The sequence below is a fragment of the Cetorhinus maximus genome, chromosome 7 (assembly GCF_964194155.1).
Source record: "Cetorhinus maximus chromosome 7, sCetMax3.hap1.1, whole genome shotgun sequence".
Taxonomy (NCBI): Eukaryota; Metazoa; Chordata; class Chondrichthyes; order Lamniformes; family Cetorhinidae; genus Cetorhinus; species Cetorhinus maximus.
The window spans coordinates 105,095,878-105,115,754 of NC_135885.1; the positions used below are offsets into that span (position 1 = coordinate 105,095,878).

Here is a 19,877-nt window from a genome sequence, read left to right on the forward strand (position 1 = left end):
TAGTAGTCTGAGTAGCACCTGAAAAACAGGAGCTGCATGAACCAGTTGTTATGCCATGGAATTCAATTGTGTTTGAAATGGGTTTTTGTAAGAACGTGTCCTCTAGATGGCATTCTATTATAATAATCTACCTTTACTCAGGACATAGAAAAAGATCAGAAAGATGAATTGACAAACTCGGGATTTTTCAGAATTGAAGGAGACCCTTCTGCCTTTTATGCATAAGGTGACTCCCTGAAAAAGTTATTTACTTACTAGATAGATTTCCATATTTTTTCCTCTTTCCTTTTAAAAATTATTCTGGAATCTGCTTCCACCATTATTTCTGGTGGATTGCCCTAGCAACTTTCTGCACAAAAACAAATCACCTAAATTCTTGCTTTGCTGTTTTACTGAAATCTAAAACATTTTGGAACTTACTTACCAATTAGTGAAATTATTTTTTCTGAATTATCTTCTCGCAAATTCTTCATTCTTCACCTTTGTTGATTCTTCTTTTAACCATCTTTGTTCTAATGAAAAAAGCCCTGGTATCTCTCAAATGAGAAAAGGCCTCGTGTCTCTCATCTGTCTTCATTATTGAAGCTCATCTTCTCTGGTACATCTTACTGACTCCCTTCTGCACTGCCCCTGTGGCTTTGGCAAATTTCCTAAAGTAACCAAAAACCAATGGGATTCTTTGCTTCTATACTCCATGTTCCTATTTACAAAGTCTAGGAACTTACATGTGTTGTTTACAGCTCTCTCAACAATGTTCGTCCACCTTTAAAGATTTGTGTAGCTAAATCTCTCCCTGCTCCTCTACATCTGTTAAAAAAAATTTTTTTCCATTCGGTACATTTAGCCACTTCTTATTCCTATTAGCTTTGGAATATCCTAAGATCATAAAAGATCCTGTATATTTATTTTTTTCCTTTTCTTCATTTCCAAAATATATCACCGAACATTTCTCTGCACTAAATTTCATCTGACAGCCATCTGTTCAATCTAATAACCTATTGATATCCTCCTGAATTACTTGCAGTCCTTTTCACAGAAGTCTCAATTGCTGGTTCATAATTATACTTTAGTCATTTCCTTTTTCTACCTTTTCTAACAGGCACCTGTTTATTATCCACTGGTGCTTTATATGTAATGTACATCACATTACATTTCTTCACATTACAACTCACATCTTTCCTCTGTGCGCACACTTAATCTGTTGAGGTGCCTTGAATGCTGTCACTTTCTTTCACATTAGACACCTATAGTTGGTATCACCAGTAAATTTTATAAAGCGCACAAACTACTCTTCTCTACATTATTTATGATTAATGTGAACAATAATACAGCTCTTCATATCTGCCCCTTTCACTAGCACCCAAAGGTTTGCCCACTTATTATCATATTTGGCTTTCTATTCTCAAGCCATTTTTAAAACAGCTGTTTTAAATGTAGAAGTCTCACAAAAGGGAATGTTATCAAATGTCTTCCGAAAATTGATCAGGAACTGGAGGTATTGGAGCTGAATCTACAGGGAGACATTGAGTGCACAATCATGCTTAGCAGTTGGAGATTTCAGAAACAGTGCAGAAAACTACAGAACTCATGAGAATATATTAGTAATCAGAGTATACTCTGTGCAGGAATTTGAAATACTGGGGGTGGTTTTGCAGTTAAATCAGCACCTTGCTAATCAATAAGCCCTCTGAACTATTGGGGAATAGGACAGTAACAGGTGAAATAAGAATAATAAGTAAAATGTTATGGTGTGCTGTTAAAATTGTACGTGGCCTGATTTTATTAGATTAAATCTGGCCTTCTGATTAAATGACAAAAATTGTGACATGTCTTCTTGACCCATTGGGTTGTATCATTTTATGTAGATTTTCTGATTGCAAGCTCCTGCTCTGGAGCTTTGTAGGGTTTATCAAACAAATCACCCAGGCCCATGAATTTCTATATATTATGAGTATAAATCATGATCCATCTCTGTGTGACATTTCTTGATATAAGCTCCTGGAGGGGAACTCCTCACCAGTTCATAGTTGGAGAATTTATCTTGCTTGTTTTTTAACCATAGGGGAGAATTCAATGGATTGGATAGTTTCTTAGATATCTCATCACAACTTGTTTGTGCTATTATTTGATGTTCTGAAACAAAAGACTCTTCCTGATCCTCATTGGCATCACTACCCTACAATAATAACTTTTCTTATGCTTTTTGCTCAAGACAACTTTCAGACAACTAAATGGAATCATTGAATCTGTTCACTAGGCAATTAACAGGGAGATAGGCTGTAGGTAATATATGATACCAAAGCAACTGTTAAGCTTAATGGTTATGAGTAACACAGGTGTTTGACAAATTTTATCAAAGTTTTTGAGGAGGTAACCAGGAGTGTTGATGAAGGTAATAAATTTGATGTGGCCTACAAGGATTTTAGCAAGGCTTTTGATAAGGTCTCACATGACAGACTGGTCAAGAAAGTAAGAGCCCATGGGATCCAAGGCAAAGTTGCATGTTGGATCCAAAATTGATTGAGAGGCAGGAAGCAGAGGGTGATGGTAGAGAGATTTTTCTGTGACTGGAAGTCTGTTTCCAGTGGGGTTCCGCAGCGTTCAGTGTTGGGGCCTTTGCTGTTCGTGGTGTACATAAATGATTTAGACTTAAATGTAGGGAGTATGATCAAGAGGTTCGCAGATAACAAGAAAATTGGTAGGGTGGTAAATAGTGAGGAGGATAGCCCTGCAGAATGACAAAATAAACTGCAGAAGGGTATCAATGAACTGGTCAAGTGGGCAGAGCAGTAACAAATGGAATTCAACCCAGTAAAGTGTGAGATTATGCACTTGGGGAGGGCTAACAAGGCAAGGGATTACACTATGAATGGTCATGCCCTGGAAAGTACTGAAGATCAGAGGGACCTTGGTGTGCATACCCACAGATCCCTGAAGGTAGCGGGACAGGTAGGTAAGGTGGTTAAGAAGGCATATGGGATACTTGCCTTTATTAGCCAAGGCATAGGCCTGAGTTTTTCAGGCGGTGGGCAGGCTCAGAGGGCGTGGGCCCCGGTTGGCTCCGCGCTGCCATTTTACACAGGTAGGCTAATTAAGGCCCGCCCAGTGTAAGACATGAGCGGTAGCATTCTGCCTGTGCGGGCGGGGGGAGAAAGGAGCGTTGAGACCAGCTCACTTTCGCGCGCACACACGCAATAGAGCACTTCTATCTCCCTGAGGAACAGAGCTGCCTCAGGGAGATTGAATCGATGCTCAAATAATTAAATAAATGGTTCAAAAATGTATTTAGACATGTCCCCTCTCATGTGACTGTGTCACATGAGATGGGCCATGTTTTCATATTTAGGGAAAATTTTTCATTTATTTAATAAAAGCTTTAGGGTACCTCATCCCGCTCATGGATGAGGTTTCCTAAAAAACACAAACGCCACTTAGAATTTCCATCTGCCCACCAACCTTAAAGTTGGACGGGCAGGGTTACCAACGATATCAATTACTTTCTTAATAGGCCGGTTACATATCGGCAGGCACGCAGCCAACTCTGGCATGCACCCGCTGAACAAAATATCGCGAGACTGCGTGATGACTTCGGGATGCACACCCGACATCATTGTGCATCATTTTACGCGTCAGTGTGTCGGGCCTGCCCCCGCACGCCAACTGAAAAGTCCTGCCCATAGAATACAAGAACAGGGAGGCTATACTGGAACTGTATAAAACGCTGGTTAGGCCACAACTGGAGTACTGCATGCAGTTCTGGCCACTACATTATAAGAAGAATGTGATTGCACTGGAGAGGGTGCAGAGGAGATTTACCAGGATGCTGCCTGGGCTGAAGGGTCTGAGCTATGAGGAAAGATTGGATAGGCTGGGGTTGTTTTCCTTGGAGTAGCGAAGGTTGAGAGGGGACGTGATAGAGGTGTATAAGATTATGAGGGGCCTAGATATGGTTGATAGGAAGGCACCTTTTTCATTAGTAGAGGAGTCAATAACCAGGGGCATAAATTTAAAGTAAGAGGTAGAAGGCTAAGAGGGGAGTTGAGGAAACATTTTTTCACCCAGAGGATGGTGGGAGTCTGGAACACATTGCCTGAAAGTATGGTTGAGTTTAAGAAGTATTTAGGTATTCACTTGCGTTGCCATAGCCTCCAGGGTGATGGGCCAAGTGCTGGAAAATGAGATTAGTGTTGCCAGATCTTTGTTGACCGGCACAGACATGATAGGCCGAATGGCCTCCTTCTGTGCTGTAAATGCCTATGAGTCTAGGCTGCACAACTAATCTATAGTCAATCACTTCCTCAAGAGTAACAACACAAAGATTGACACTACAGTTTAGCAGCATACCATCTGCTTTCTACCTCTTCACAAAATGTTAAGGAGGTTGGTCAGGTATCTTCTGAATCTTACTTAACCTTTTTATTTGATCCTGTTCCTAATTGTCCTAAGAAGCTGGTTTTGGGTTTTCTTACTGCCTCAGTCCTAATGGTGAAAGTGGTCATATATGGTTAATCTTCACAGTTATTGCTGACAATCAATTTTGTTATTATATTTGCCATTAGGAACATAGAATTTAGGAGCAGGATTGCCCATTCGGCCCTTCAGGCCTGCTCCACCATTCAATAAGACCATGGCTGACATGGTTGAGGTCTCAACTCCACTTACCTGTCTGCCCCTCATAACCCTTGACTCCCGTATATATATATACGATTTGTCAAACTCTGTCTTGAATACATTCAATGACCCAGTCTCCACTGCTTTCTGGGGAAGAGAATTCAACATACTAACAACCCACTGCGAAAATAAATTCTCCTCATCTCTGTCTTAGAAGGAGACCTCTTATTCTTAAACTGTGTCTCCTAATTCTAGTCTCCCCAATAAGTGGAAACATCCTCCCAGTATCTACCCTATCAAGTCCCCACAGTATTTTCTTTGTTTCAATAAGACCACCTCTCATTCTTCTAAACTCCAATGAGTCTCGGCCTGCAAACTGATGGAGCTGTGGGCTGACAGGTCTCCGGGTCCTGATGGACTTCATCCTAGGGTCTTAAGGGTGGCTAATGAGGTAGTAGATCCGTTGGTGTTGATTTGCCAAAATTTGCTAGATTCTGGAAAGGTCCCATCAGACTGGAAGAACGCAAATATAATGCCTCCTTGCAAAAAGGGAGGGAGGCAGAAGTCAGGAAACTATTGGCCAGTTAGCTTGATGTCTGTCGTAGGGAAGGTGTTAGAATCGACCATTAAGGAGGTTATAGCTGGGCACTTAGAGAAACTCAAGGTAATCAGGAAGAGTCAGCATGGTTTCCACTGGAGTTTAGAAGAGTGAGGTGTGACTTGATTAAAGTATATAAGCTTCTGAACGGTGTTGACAAGGTGGACATGGAAAGGATGTTTCCTCTTGTGGGTGAGTCCAGAACTAGGGGGCACTGTTTGAAAAGTACGGGTTGCCCTTTAAGGACAGAGATAAGGAGAATTTTTTTTCTCTCAGAGCATTGTGAAACTTTGGAACTCTCTGCCTCCGACGGTGATGGAGGCAGGGTCATTAAATATTTTTAAGGCAGAGGTAGATAGATTCTTGTTAGGCAATGGAATCAAAGGTTATCGGGGATAGATGGGAATGTGGAATTTGAAACACAACTAGATCAGCCTTGATCTTAGTGAATGGTGGAGGAGGCTCTAGGTGCCTAATGGCCTACTTCTGCTCTTATTTCGTATATTCGTATATTCAGCCTTTCTTCATAAGTCCTTCATCCCAGGAATGAGTTGAGTGAACCGCCTTTGAATTGCTTCAAATGCAATATCCTTTTATCAAATAAGGAGACCACAACTGTACACAGTATTCCAGATGTGGTCTCACCAATGCCCTGTACAGCTGCAGTAAAACTTCCCAACTTTATATTTCATTCCCTTTGCAATAAACAACAACATTCCATTTGCCTGCCTAATCACTTACTGTACCTGCATACTTAATTTTTGTGATTCATGTACCTGGACACCCAGATCCCTCTATACTATAACTTCTGCAATCTCTCTCCATTTAAATAATATATTACTTTTCAATTATTCCTGCCAAAGTGGACAAGTTCACATTTTCCCACATTATAATCTATCCGCCAAATTTCTGCCTACTCACTTAACTTGCGGATATCCCTTTGCAGACTCTCTACCTCCACTTGACAACTTAATTTCCTACCTACCTTGCTGTCATCAGCAAATTTAGCTGCCATACAAGTCATTATTAGATTGTAAATAGTTGAGGACCCAGCACTGATCCCAGTGGCACACCACTGGTTACAGCTTGCCAGCCCGAAAAAGGCCCATTTATCCCTACATTCTGCTCCCTGTTAGCTAACCGATCTTTACCCATGCTAATATGTTACCCCCTATGCCATATTCTCTCATCTTGTTTAGTAACTTTTGATGTGGCACCTAATCAAATAACTTTTGGAAATCCAAGTACGCCACATCTACAGGTTCTCCCAATTTGCTTGTTATTTCCTCAAAAAATGAATAAATTAGTTAAACACAATGTCCCTTGCACGAAGCTATATTGACTCTGCCTGATCATGTTATGATTTTATAAGTATCGTGCTATAACCTCCAAAATAATAGGCTCTAGCAATTCCCCTGTGAGAGATGTTGGCTAACTGGCTTGTAGTTTTTTGCTTTCTGCACCCTCCTTTCTTGAATTAGCTATTTTCCAATCCATTGGGACCATTCCAGAATCTAAAGAAATTTGAAAGATTATATCCAATGCATCTACAATTTCTACAGCTACTTCTTTTAAGACCCTAGAATGCAAGCCATCTAGTCCTGGGGCCTTGTCAGGTTTTCAGTCTAATAATTTTCCCAACACCTTTTCTCTACTGATAGTGATATCCTCTACAGTGAAGACAGACACAAAACACCTGTTCAAAGCTCCCACTATTTCCTTGTTTTCCATTATCAATTCCCCAGAGTCACTCTCTAGAGGACCAACACCAGCTTTAGTAACCATTTTTCTGTTTAAATGCTTGTAGAAACTTTTACTGATTTTGTATTACTAACTAGTTTTCTCTTATATTGTACTCTCTTCCCTCTTTATTATTTTTATTATTATTATTCTTTAAAACCTAACCAATCTTTTGACTACCACCTAGCAAATTCGTACAGTGTTTCTTTCAATTTAGTACAATCCTTAACTTCCTTATTCAGCCATGGATGATGCATCCTTCTCAAAGAGTCTTTCTTTCTTATTGGAATAAATCTTTCCTGAGAGTTATTAAATATCTCCTTAAGTGCCTGCCACTAGTTTCCCAGTTCACAATAGCTCTACTTACATACCCTTATAATTACCTTTATTCAGATTTAAAACACTCTTCTTAGACATACATTTCTTCCCTTCAAATTGATCAAATACTATCATGTTATGATCTCTGCCATCTAAAGCCTCCTTTCCCATGAGATTATTGATTACTCCTGCCACTTCACTCATTACCAGGTTTAGAAAAGCCTGCTCCCTGTTTGGCTGTAGAATGTAAAGCTCTAAGAAATTGTCCTGCACACACTCTATGAACTAATTTCCCAGGCTACATTTGCCAATCTGATTCCTCTAATCTACATGTAGGCTGAAGTCACCCATGATTGTTGTGGTACCTTTTTTACATGCTTCATTTATTTCTTCCTATATACTCTGTCCTACAGCGTAACTACTGTTAGGCGGACTGTACACTATTCCCACAAGTGACCTCTTACCTTTCCTGTTTCTTAACTCTACCCAAATTAAATCTACATCTTGCCCTTTTGAACTAAGATCATCTCTCGCTACTGTACTAATGACATCCTTAATTAACAGAGCTACCCCACCACCTTTTCCTAGCTTCCTATCTTTTCAAAATGTTAAATACCCTTCAATATTCAGATCCCAGCCTTAGTCACCCTGCAATCATGTCTCTGTGATGGCTATCAGGTCATACATATTTATTTCTATCTGTGCTGTTAATTCATCATCTCTGTTAAAGTTTTAAAGTAACTATTTTCTGTATAAAAATGAAGAAAGCAGAAAAATTAGGTGCAAGTTAGTCTAGAATTTAATGGGAAAAAAATCAGGCAGTTTGTAAAACAAGTTGCCAATTTCCTTTCACCTATTCTGTGCTAGCAGCCAATCTGAATTTATAGCTAAATATTCCTGTTGGCCTCATAAATGTTTACAGTTCAGAACAAGTCAGCAAGTGAGGCAGAAATCCTCAAAACAAACACAAATCTTTTAGAGCTGTAAAAGGTTTCCTGAGCACTGGGGGGTACATTTTTGGATAATTTGAGATAGCTGAACTCTAACCATTTTGAGTTCTTTCTCCCTCATGAACTCAAATTGAATTAACAAGCAGCACATATTAGGGACAGAATTTTATGTTTACCATTGGTGGCTGTCCCTCCCTCTCCTCCATAATATTGTGCATTATGACATGATGTTTTGTCTCCAATGTCATGATGTCTGACTGAAAGATTTTGGAAAGCAAGTGGTGCACAGTTTTGGAAGCCTGCCTACCTTTCCATAAAGGCCAACTAAGAGATGTTTGAGGCAATTAAATCACCAACTGACTCCTAATTTTTGCTCTGCGTGCAATTTTACGCAAATCGCAGAGGCTGCATCAAAGGAGGGAAACATGGCAGGGTCAAGTCAGCAGCAAAAAGGTGGGATTAAAGGACTAATCAGGGGATGACAGTGAAGTGCTGGAGGCTGTGAGGATGGTTGGTGGGGAGGCGGAAGCAGACATGGACCCTGGGGGTGAGAAGGAGGAGGTCGGGGAGGTGAATGTGGATGGGGTGGGAATTTAGGGAAGGAAGGGAACGTGCACATTTACCAGAACATCCCTGAAGGAAAAGGGTTGTGGTGGGTATGTCACGGAGGAGAGGTGAAAGCTAAAGCCAGGGGGGTCAACTGTGATGCAGGAAAGGAAATGGGTGACTGGGGGAAGGCAAAGGATGGGGAACGAAAGTAAAACTAAATTAGTGCCATGCTGTTCAAATTGAAAATGAAACAAGAGTCATGGTGGGCGAGATCAGTTGCTGCATGGGAGTGTGATCAGTGGGTGGGTGGCAATGCAGATCAGCTCAGATGGACAGCTGAAAGTGAACCCCAGCAGGCAGCATTGAAAATGCTCAGGACATTGAGATGAGAGTGAAATGGGAAGGATCCGCATGCAGGGGAGAGTGCTTGCACGAGGCTTTAAAAGCCCCTGCCACACACACACACACACACACTTCTTCCTCCAGAATCACTCATGGGCCGGCTGCTCCCTCTACGGTGACAGAGGACGAAGTTGAGGGGCTCACAGGCAAAGAGGATTCAGAGAGAGTGGACAGCCTCTGAGATCCCTGAGTGGATAATCCAGGAGTTTCCCTCCTCCTCCCTTCGGGTGCCCGAGTGCCCCGGCCTGACTTGCTGAGGGGAAGGAGCACCTGGAGGGATGTCGATATGGCTCGTTTCCCTCTTGCATTTTCACTGCAGGAACTCACACATGGCTCCAGCGATGGAGTGCAGGTCTGCATTCATTTCCACGTTCTGCTCAGGGTCTCTATGGCATCTGCCATCCTCCCCATGGAGACCTCCATACATGTGGGCACCACCTCATCAGAGAGCAGGCGGACACACTCCTCCGACTCACGAGCTACTCTGCTGGGGGCTTCCAACAGCTCTGCGTGATGTTCCCATGCCTTCTGCTGACTCTCCAGGATGAGTTGGAAGGCCTAATCCAGACATTCGTCATCTGACTCAGACCTCACAGATGCTCCTTCTCCAGCAGCCCTCCAAGTGCTGGGGAGATCAGCTGAACCTACCTCCTTCTGCTGCGGACGTGTGTTCATGCGGTGACCCCCAGTTTGTAAACCCGAGCCTGCTCTAGATCTAGGTCCCACTAGATCTCTGTGCTGGTGGATTGTGTGGGTAAGCGGTGTGACTGGTCTTCCAGGCTATTTATTTCCAGCTCTTTAATGGAAGAGGTGTCCTCTTGTCTGGAGGTGAGGACGTGGATGGAGCTGAGGGACTGGCTGGCTGAGGGCGTTTGGCAGAGCTCCCTGTGAATCAAAGTAGAGATAATTAGCGCATGGCAGCAGAATCAAAAGCAGGAGAGAGAGCACTCACATTTGTGTTGAAATGTGATACAGGAGCCACAGGTGAGTGTTCGCTGCCGACCTCACCATCACCGCAGACATGGTCCACATCTTTACCAGTCAGCACGATGGCACGCTCCTCAAAGTGAGTGAGGGACCTAACATGGACCACTCCAGCCCCCGGTTTGGGGCCTCTCCCTGCTGATGTGAGCAGGCTTCTCTTCCAAAGAGATGGAGAGAGTGTAAGCAAGACGCATGATGCTGCATGGAATATTTGTTTGGTGAGCGGAGCCATGGACAGGGTGAAGATGTGAGCTCGAAAGGATATGAGCCTGATGGAGATGTGAGGATGTGTGTGAGAGTTAGTGGTGTTGTCCCTTCAGGTGTAAAGGCCCTGTGGATATGTGATGGGTTTGTGAGTGTGTGAGTTGAGTGTGATGAAAAGAGTGAGTTACCTTGGTGGAAAGGACGAGACCATTCATCCTGTAGTGGCACTGAGTGGCTGTCCTCTTTTGCAGGGCACTGGCGCAGACCGCCATTGCTGGATTGGTGATGCAGCTGCTCCTCCTGCGGCCAGGGGGAGGGTGGAGGACATCACAGTGGGCCTCCACAGCATTCGAAAGGCGTTTGAGGTATGTATTACTAAACCTGGGGGCTGCAGTCTTCTTGCCTTTCGGGGCCATGTCTTCCATGCAGCAGCCCTGGGCTGAAAGCACTGAGAGATGTGCGTGCAGCTGGACTTTAAATATGGCGCCCAGTGTGATGAAGCAGTGAGATGGTGGCATGGCAGATGAATGAGAGCCTGCCTGGCATCGAAATGGCTTATTTCCCAGGAATGCATAATTAATGCGGTGGGTTTGAGACGATATGGTGTGAAAAGCCGCCATTGCGGCCGGCAGGTAGAACATTTTACCCGCCCATTACTGTACTTAGTGCAAATCTGGGATGATTCTGCCCAATGTGTTCCTTATTAGGTTGCAGATAAAATGCTGAATTAAAGAACAAGGGTACAGGTGGGATTTTTCAATACTTTATTTAATCCTCATTTCTTTCCACCCTAGTCCTTTGTTACTGTCTGACCAATTGTTTAATGAAAGAAAAACAGATTTACCATTATCTTGGAAAGTTCAGAGAGCCAACTGTTATATACCTGTTTCTTGGCAACTGATAATAGCAAGAGTCAATTTGCCTTCACAAAGATACTTATTTTCATCCAAACCCCATTCCTTTTGGCAGAAGCTCTTTCACTTGATGAAAGAAAGAGGTTAATTCTGACAATGTACTAATGCTTCTTTCAATTTTGCCAGTCAGTAAAGATGATCAAACCATTGAGACTACCCTTTCATCTTTCATGCACACATTCCTTGTTTTAATCTGGTATTTTGATAACTAAACTTAAATTTCTTAGTGAAGTTCAATTTTAATAGCAATAGTGTGAAGTTTGGAACTGTGGTGCCATCGGAGACAGTGCTACGAAAGTTAAGCACTTGCCTAGTGGTGCCTGATAAGTCTCCAGCTGCTTCTGGCAGGCACAATGTGTCCCATGCTGAGAAAGGCACTTGTATGGGTGTCCCCTGCATGCACCAGAAGCAGTTAAAATGGTGCTATCATGGTGTCACTCAGACCTACTAGCTGTCCCACTTCCAAATTCGGTCTCCACTTACAAATACACGAACAGGAGCAGGCCACTCGGCCGTTCGAGCCTGCTCTGCTATTCAATGAGATCATGGCTGATCTGATTGTAACCTCAACTCCAAATTCCCGCCTACCTCTGATAACCTTTCACCCTCTACATACCAGAAATCTAACGCTCAGCTGCATGTTGTAAAAGGAGGAGTAAGGCTGGTTAGGGACCTAAAAGGGAATTTACACATGGATGAAGGGATGAGGTATTAAATTAATTCTTTGCATCCATCCTTACCAAGGAGGTAGATGCTACCCAGGCCATGGTGACAGACGAGGAAACTCTGTCACAAGAAGGGTTCAAAATCAATTAGGAGGAAGTGTTGAATAGACAGTCGGTACTTAAAGTTGACAAGGCACTGGGACCGGATGAGATGCATCCAAGGATATTGAAGGAAGTGAGTAGAAATTGCAGGGGCACTGACCAAAATTTTTTCAGTCTTCCCTAGGCTCAGGGGAGGTGCCAGAGGACTGGGGAATTGCAAATATTATGCCCTTGTTCCAAAAAGGTCGTAAGGATAAGCCCAGCAATTACAGACCAGTCAGTTTAACTTCAGTGGGTAGGCAAGATTCTAGAAACAATTATTTGGGATAGAATTAATAGTCAATGGAAAAATATGGGTCGATATGGAAGAGCCAGCATGCTAGCATAGGTTTCTAAAGAGGAAATTGTGTTTAACTAACTTGCTGGAGTTTTTTGAAGAGGTAACCGAAAAGGTCGATGAGGGTAATGCTGTTGATGTGGTGTGCATGGACTTTCAAAAGGCATTTGACACAGTGCCACACAGCGGACTTGTGAGAAAAGTTATTGCTCATGGAATAAAAGGGACAGTAGCAACGTGGATACAAAGTTGGCTGAAGAATAGGAAGCAGAGAGTAATGGTCAATGGATATTTTTGAGGCTGAAGGAAGGTTTGTAGTGGAGTTCCCCAGGGGTTAGTATTGGGACCCTTGCTTTTCCTGATATATATTAATGATCTAGATCTTGGTGTGCAGCGGACAATTTCAAAGTTTGCAGATGTTACTAAGTTTGGGAGTGTTGTAAACTGTAAAGAGGACAGCGTAGAACTTCAAAAGGACACAGACAAGTCGGTGGAGTGGGCAGATAGGTGGCAGGTGAAGTTCAATGTGGAGAAGTGTGAGGTGATGCATTTTGGTAGGAAGAACATGGACAGACAATATAAAATAAGGGGTGGAATTTTGAAGGGGGTGCAGGAGCAGAAAGGCCTGGGTGTATGTGTGCATAGATCATTGAAGGTGGCAGGACAGGTGGAGAGAGCAGTTAATAAAGCTTATAGTATCCTGGGCTTTATTAATAGGGGCATAGAGTACAAGAGCAAGGAGGTTATGCCAAATTTATATAAGACTGCAGTTGGAGTATTGTGTACAGTTCTGGGCACCACACTATAGGAAGGGTGTGAACAATTGGAGAGAGTGCAGAAGAAGTTTACAAGAATGTTTAGTTATGAAGATAGATTGGAGAGGTTGGGACTGTTCTGCTTGGAGAGAAGAAGGCTGAGAGGAGATTTGATAGAGATGTTGCAAATCGTGAGGGGGCTGGATAGAGTAGGTAGGGAGAGGCTGTTCCCACTTGTAAAAGGAGCAAGAATGAGAGGGCACAGATTTAAAGTGATTTGTAAAAGAAGCATGAGAAATAACTTTTTCACACAAGTGGTTGGGGTCTAGAATGCACAGCCTGAAAGTGTGGTGGAGGTAGGTTCAATTGAGGCATTCAAGAGGGCATTAGATGATTATTTGAATAGAAACCATGTGCAGGGGTATAGGGAAAAGGCAAGGCAATGGCATTAGGTCATAATGCTCACTTGGAGAGCAGGTGCAGACACAATGGGCCGAATGGCCTCCTTCTGTGTCGTTAAAATGCTGTAATTCTGTGAAGTGGAGCCTGGCACTAGTGTTACTTAAAGAGTCAGGAACCCAACTTGCAGGTAAAGTAATTTTGAATACGTTGTGCTACTGCAAATTCTCTGGAAGTACTCTGGAGTGTTTTTGGAGGTGTCGAGGGGAGTTCCTGGGCTTGGCAGGAGGTGTTTTGCATGTTCAGAGGGAGGACAGAGGACTTGGTATTTTTTTATTATTCTTTCATGGGATATTGGCATCATTGGAAAGGCCAGCAAAGATTGCCAATTCCTATTTGTCCTTGAGAAGGTGGTGGTGAACCGGCTTCTTGAACTGCTGCAGCCTATGTGATTTAGGTGTGCCCACACTGCTGTAGAACAGGGAGCTCCGGGACTTTGATTCAGCAACAGTGAAGGAACAGCAATATATTTCCAAGTCAGTGGCTTGGAGGGGAACTTCCAGGCAGTGGTGTCCCCAGGCACCAACTGATTTTGTTTTTCTAGGTGATGGAAGTCGGAGGCTTGGCGGGTTACTACAGTATATCTTGTAGGTTGTACACACTGCTACCACTTTGCACCTGTGGTGGAGGGGATGAATGTTTAAGGCATTGGATGGGATGCTGATTAAGTGGTCTGCTTTGTTTTTGATGGTGTTGAGTTTCCTGAATCATCCAGGCAAGTGGTGAGTATTCAATCACACTCCTAACTTGTGCCTTGTAGATGGTGGACAGGCTTTGGAGAGTCAGGAGGTGAGTTACTCACCAGAGAATACCCATGTTATGACCAGGTGAGGAAGGGTCAAATGGCTTCTCCCTTTTCCCTCTCCTCATTTGACCACAACAGCTTTCTTTGTTTAAAAAGGATGTACTTGTGAATTAAGTGAGTGTTTAACTGTTTATGTGCTGTGACCATAAAAGGCACAATCAGACAAATTTTCTTTAGTCTTCGAAAAGAAAAGAGGGTAGTTTTTATTGTACTTAATCTGGTCTAAGTAAATAATAAAACAAATTTCACACACACACCTGAAGTTCACACACACACCAATAGATTACAGAGTGATAAGGATAAATTGAGTAATTTAGAATCCAGTAAAATTAAAGAGGTGTACATATCTTGAAGGTTGATGAATTGGCTTGCTTCAAGTTGAGTTTGACAGTCCTGCTGCTTTCACTTGGTGGTCCTGCTACTTTTAGTATCAAGGTGGTTTAATGTTGTAGACAGACGATTTATCTGTTCTTATGGAGACAAAAATGCTGGGTTGAGTTCTTATTAAAATCTCATTCTGCAGCGTCTAAATGTCAAAATCAGCAGATAGGGTTCAAAAACTTTCATAAAAACAAAAAGCTAAAAGCTACTGCGGATGCTGGAAATCCAAAACAAAAACAGAATTACCTGGAAAAACTCAGCAAGTCTGGCAGCATCGGCGGAGAAGAAATCAGTTAACGTTTCGAGCCTTCATGGCGAAGTTCTGCCGAAGGGCCATGAAGGCTCGAAACGTTAACTGATTTCTTCTCCGCCGATGCTGCCAGACTTGCTGAGTTTTTCCAGGTAATTCTGTTTTTGTTTCAAAAACTTTCAAGCTGGATGAAGAGCTGGATAAATAGAAAAATAACTCATTTAAGGCGTTCCTTTAGCATGTCAGTTGCTTATCCAGTTTTGCAAAAAAAAAGGTGCTTAAAACACACAAAGGGTTGGCTTGTCACATGGCTTTCTCTCTCCAAATGCCCAGTGATCCAAATAAGGTCATGGCTAATATATTCCAGTTGTAACCTGATTAGATCATGGCTTGGGATTCCTTCTCAGTCAGGGACCCGTTGCCCAACTGATCATGGTCAATGTTTTGACTCCACCTAGTTGAGTATTCAAGTGATTGTCTGGATGCTTTCCTAATAGGATAGATGGTGGTCCCCACTCATCCTCTATCAAGCCCATTGTTCCTGGTGTGATTATACAGTCAGATTGTCTCCATTTCAATGGCTTTTAGAATATAGAAGGTAGAGTGATGCAAAGCTGCAGCTATCTTTGGCTATGATCCTAAATCACTGGAATGTGGTTTTAGTCATTAAAAAAGGGGTTTCCAACCAGTAAATTCAAAAAGCATCTTTTAAATATAAGGCATGGTTTCACAACACTTCCACAGCACACAGAATAAAATGCTAGGTTGTTAGCATATCATTACAAGGTGTTCAAAAAAAACATAAACACACATTCATACTCAAACACTCAAATCAATCTTAAAGTTAGAGCTTTTCCCTGTTTAAGGCTGACATTCTCATTACCCTCTTTGGATGAGGTCCAGTTACTATCTCTTTTAGTGTTGTGGCCTGGCTTAAGGAAGGCGTTTGTTTGTTTGCCTGGCCTTTCCTTTCTAAATCCTTGTTAGGTATCGTCTCAGGGGTCTGGGCTTTCACTAACATCTGGTGGTAGTCTCAGAGTATCTTAATGCCAGCAGCCATACAGTGTTTTATGAGTTTTGGATTTAGTGGAAATTCAAGTGCAATATTTGAGTTTTTGAGGACGTTGGATTTCAAAGTCTGCTGTAGAGAGAACTTCTCAACTCCTAGCCGTGTACTATGCAAATTTTCATTAATGCATGGTTGCCCTGCTTGTAAAGTTCTTAACCCTTTAATTGCTGTGTCCCACAACCCATGAGTTTAATGTTCTGTGTGGTACACTGATAAATCTTACTTCTAGGATGACATTGGGCCATAAACTGTTTTGAACCTCTGTAAAGTGTCTGGGATCTCTTTCTGCACCTTATCTTCTGTGGGTCCTGAAGCTGAGATGCTGAGTTTAGTTAGATTTGAAATTTGACCTTGACCATTTGATCCTTTAGTGGGTAATGCCACAGTGACATCACTTGTATTTCTCCTGTGGTTTCCACAAGTGTTGTTCATTTTGGGGCATATTACCTTCCTTTTTTCCTTTACCTGGGGAATGGGTTTTCCCCCAACCACTCCCATGTCCTCTGGGACACTACTGCCCACAGGTGGCTATCCAGGCTCCGCTGAACTCACCTATGACACTTCAACTAGGTGAGGCATCTCCCTCACATTCTGTTGCAATTTTTTTCTTTATTTAAATCCTGGATGAGGGTTTATGCCAACCACAACTCTGGTGCATTTCCTTCAACCTCTACAGCTTCAGTTCCAGCATTTTTGCTTCCCTGTGACTCTATTTTGGCCTTTTGAAATCCTACAGCTCTACCCTGGCCCCTTTAAATGCAACAGACTCTTGAAATTCTGTTGGCCTTTTTGTGGCCTCCTTAATCTTTGCTGTCTCTTTTGTCTCCTGTGGGATCTTTGGGACTCCCTCTGCACCTGGGCAGAATTTTGCTGGTTGCCAACAGTTTCCTTAGTCTCTGTGGACTGGTCTGGACCCTCTGGACACAATACCTGACATCCCACTAATAGGTAAACTTGGAATGACCTTGACTGTCACTAGCACGATGACCAATTTACTCTGCAGATAAATTTTTATTATAGAAGCCTCTACGTGTTTGCCAGTAAGTCCCTTACGCAACACACTTTGCTTCTGGGCAGAAAATTTCCATCTCCTGCAACAAGCAAAGTTAGTAAACAATCACTATCTCTAAGAATACTGATCTTTCTTCTGGCTTTCCAGAAACAAACTTGGGGTCATTTTCCCTTTAAACACACAATCCTGGTAGGTAGGTCACAAATCACCACCCTCGTGCCCAAAAAACGACATGGTCCAATTTGTTATGTGAGTAACAAAAAAATATATAAATTCCCACATGTGGTTGAAGAATTAAAAAGACTATATAATTATTAACTTTAGCAGAAGAATAGACTTGAATGCTAAGTAGTTTTGCTCCATTTGATACTCACTCCTACTATCTTTGTAAATTTAGTGAATGGAGAAAATCAAGTTCATTAGCTTTGTAGACATTCTCCAAACATAATTACAATGACAAGAACACTGAAGAATTTGATGTCCAGGCCACTTTTCATGTAAGTCATATGTGCAAGGAATAGTAAATATTTAAGAGCAAGGGTTGACCCCCTCTAAACTCCATTCCCTTACATTCCTGTATTTCTAACTGTCTTTATGTTTATTAATTCTTCTATCCTTTTTCTATTCATAGTGGATATGTTGCGCTGGAACTCCCAGGAATCAGTTGTGATCTCCTACTTTCACCTGTACAATAGATAACATGAACTCTACATTGGAAGGAGGGGAATTTTGTGGGATGTCAGTACATTCTCTGCTAATTTTCCAGTAACAGAAATAACTGTATCATTGAAGTGGCAGATTATTAAGGGAATACTTAGCAAAGTTTATCTACAAACTAGTTGAGGATCCATTCAATTGCCACAGAATGTCATCTGTAAAGTAACCTTGAAACATTTATTTTCTTCATTGAATAAGTGGGACACATCAGTTTTGTGAAGGCAATAGATATTTGCAATTTTTGTGAAAACTACAAACTTATAACAGTGTATTGCTTGAAATACTGTGATATGCAAGTCATGGATTTGCCACCAACAACAATGTGGGATTGTTAACAGCGGCTATGATATCCTATCTGGTATGATATATATGATATACCTCTGATAGTCTGGATTTCCAATTGTTCCCTCACAAGATGTTCAATAAAAAGACTCTCAACAAGTATCTTGTATGATTCTCAAGGCAGCCACATAGAGAAGGATTCTGAGCATCATTTTATGGCAATATCACCCAAACAAAGGAAAAGAGAATCATGAAGAAGGGTCATACAGACTCAAAACATGAACTCTGTTTCTCTCTCCACAGATGCTGTCAGATCTGCTGAGTTTTTCCAGCATTTTTTGTTTTTATTTCAGCTTTCCAGCATCCACAGTATTTTGCGTTTATATTAGAAAAGAGAATCAAGATTATTTCTGTTTTTGTATTTTCCATGCAGATACAGAATTCTGGCTGACATAGTACTGGGGGACAGGAAGAAGCTTTCTGCAGAAGAGAAGTGTTGCCTCATCCTCCAGCAATGCAAATTACAGGGCTGGCAGGTATGTGACTGTAAAAATATGATCTATGCTTTTTGTGGTGACTTGTGTTACAACTAGTGTGTCAATGAGGCAGAGTGACATGTGTGTACCATTCAATACTTTGAAATAACAAAATTGTCTTCCTGAAAACATGAGTCTAACATTTAGCTTATATTGATTCTGCTGCTGATGAACTCATGCATATAAAGGCAGAGTCCCAGGTTGAGGGCTCCGAAAAGAATGCTGACAGGGAGCATCAGTCAGAAAACCTTGGGTCCACTAGCAAAACAGTGGCTGTAAATTCACATCCAACCACTGCAAATCATAAGTTCAATAAAGCTGATAACTTATGGCCTGGCAGCAAAAAATAGCCATGACGGATGTTAGATTGTCATAAAAATCCAACTGATACATTACAGTACTTCAGGGAAGGGTGCTACCACTCCTACTTGGTCTTAACATTGATGTGACTAAAGTCCCACAATATGTGTTTTACTCTTAACAATGTCATGGCAGCTTGGGATGGATAATAAATGTCACCTCGTTGACATAGATCACATCCCAAGAGCAGCAAAGCAATCAACAGTGCTAGCTGGGTGCAGTTGTTTGGGCAATCAGCCTTGATAATGCAACAATCAATACAAATTTGTGAGATTAAGTAGAAATAATTGCACATGTATTACAACACACCTGGAATCAACCAGTTTAGCATTGTGCAGAATTACAAGAGCAAAACACTGTGGATGCTGGAAATCTAAAATAAAGACAGACAATGCAAGAAACACTCAGCTAGCCTGGTAGCAACTGTGGAGAGAGAAAAAGAGTTCATGTTTCAGGTCAATGACGTTAATATTCCCCTCTCTACAGATGCTGCCAGGCCAGCTGATGTTTTCTGCATTTTCTGACTTTATTTTGGCTTTTTGAGGCAATGCCTTTCAATTAATGTTCTGTTGGGGATAACTAACAGAATGTTCAGTACGTTGACAAAATTAAAGAAATCATTTTACTACAGGGAGAATGCAGGTTTCTAAGTCTACTGCTCCGTTAATGATATTTCTTTAAAATTAAATAAATTATTTTGATTCAATTTTTGGCTATCCTTTTGATCAATTCTTTTTTTCAATGAAAATCTTAGGCTAGATTTTGTAAGACTCTGCTCCCAGCACAGAGTCTCGCTTGACAGGAGTACAGTATAAAGCAGACGTGAAGGTCAGTGCTCATGGAACTCCCGATTAAAATTAAAATGAATTACCAGAAA

The 19,877-nt window shown here is 41.8% G+C and overlaps 1 protein-coding gene across 1 annotated transcript in view; it reads left to right on the forward strand.

Moving 5' to 3' along the window:
* myo16 (myosin XVI) overlaps positions 1–19,877 on the forward strand; it is a 654,305-nt gene that overhangs the window by 567,616 nt on the left and 66,812 nt on the right. The window contains exon 27 of the mRNA XM_078544837.1: positions 18,538–18,640. Within this exon, the coding sequence (XP_078400963.1) occupies positions 18,538–18,640 (103 nt within the window). The remainder of the gene's footprint in view (positions 1–18,537; positions 18,641–19,877) is intronic.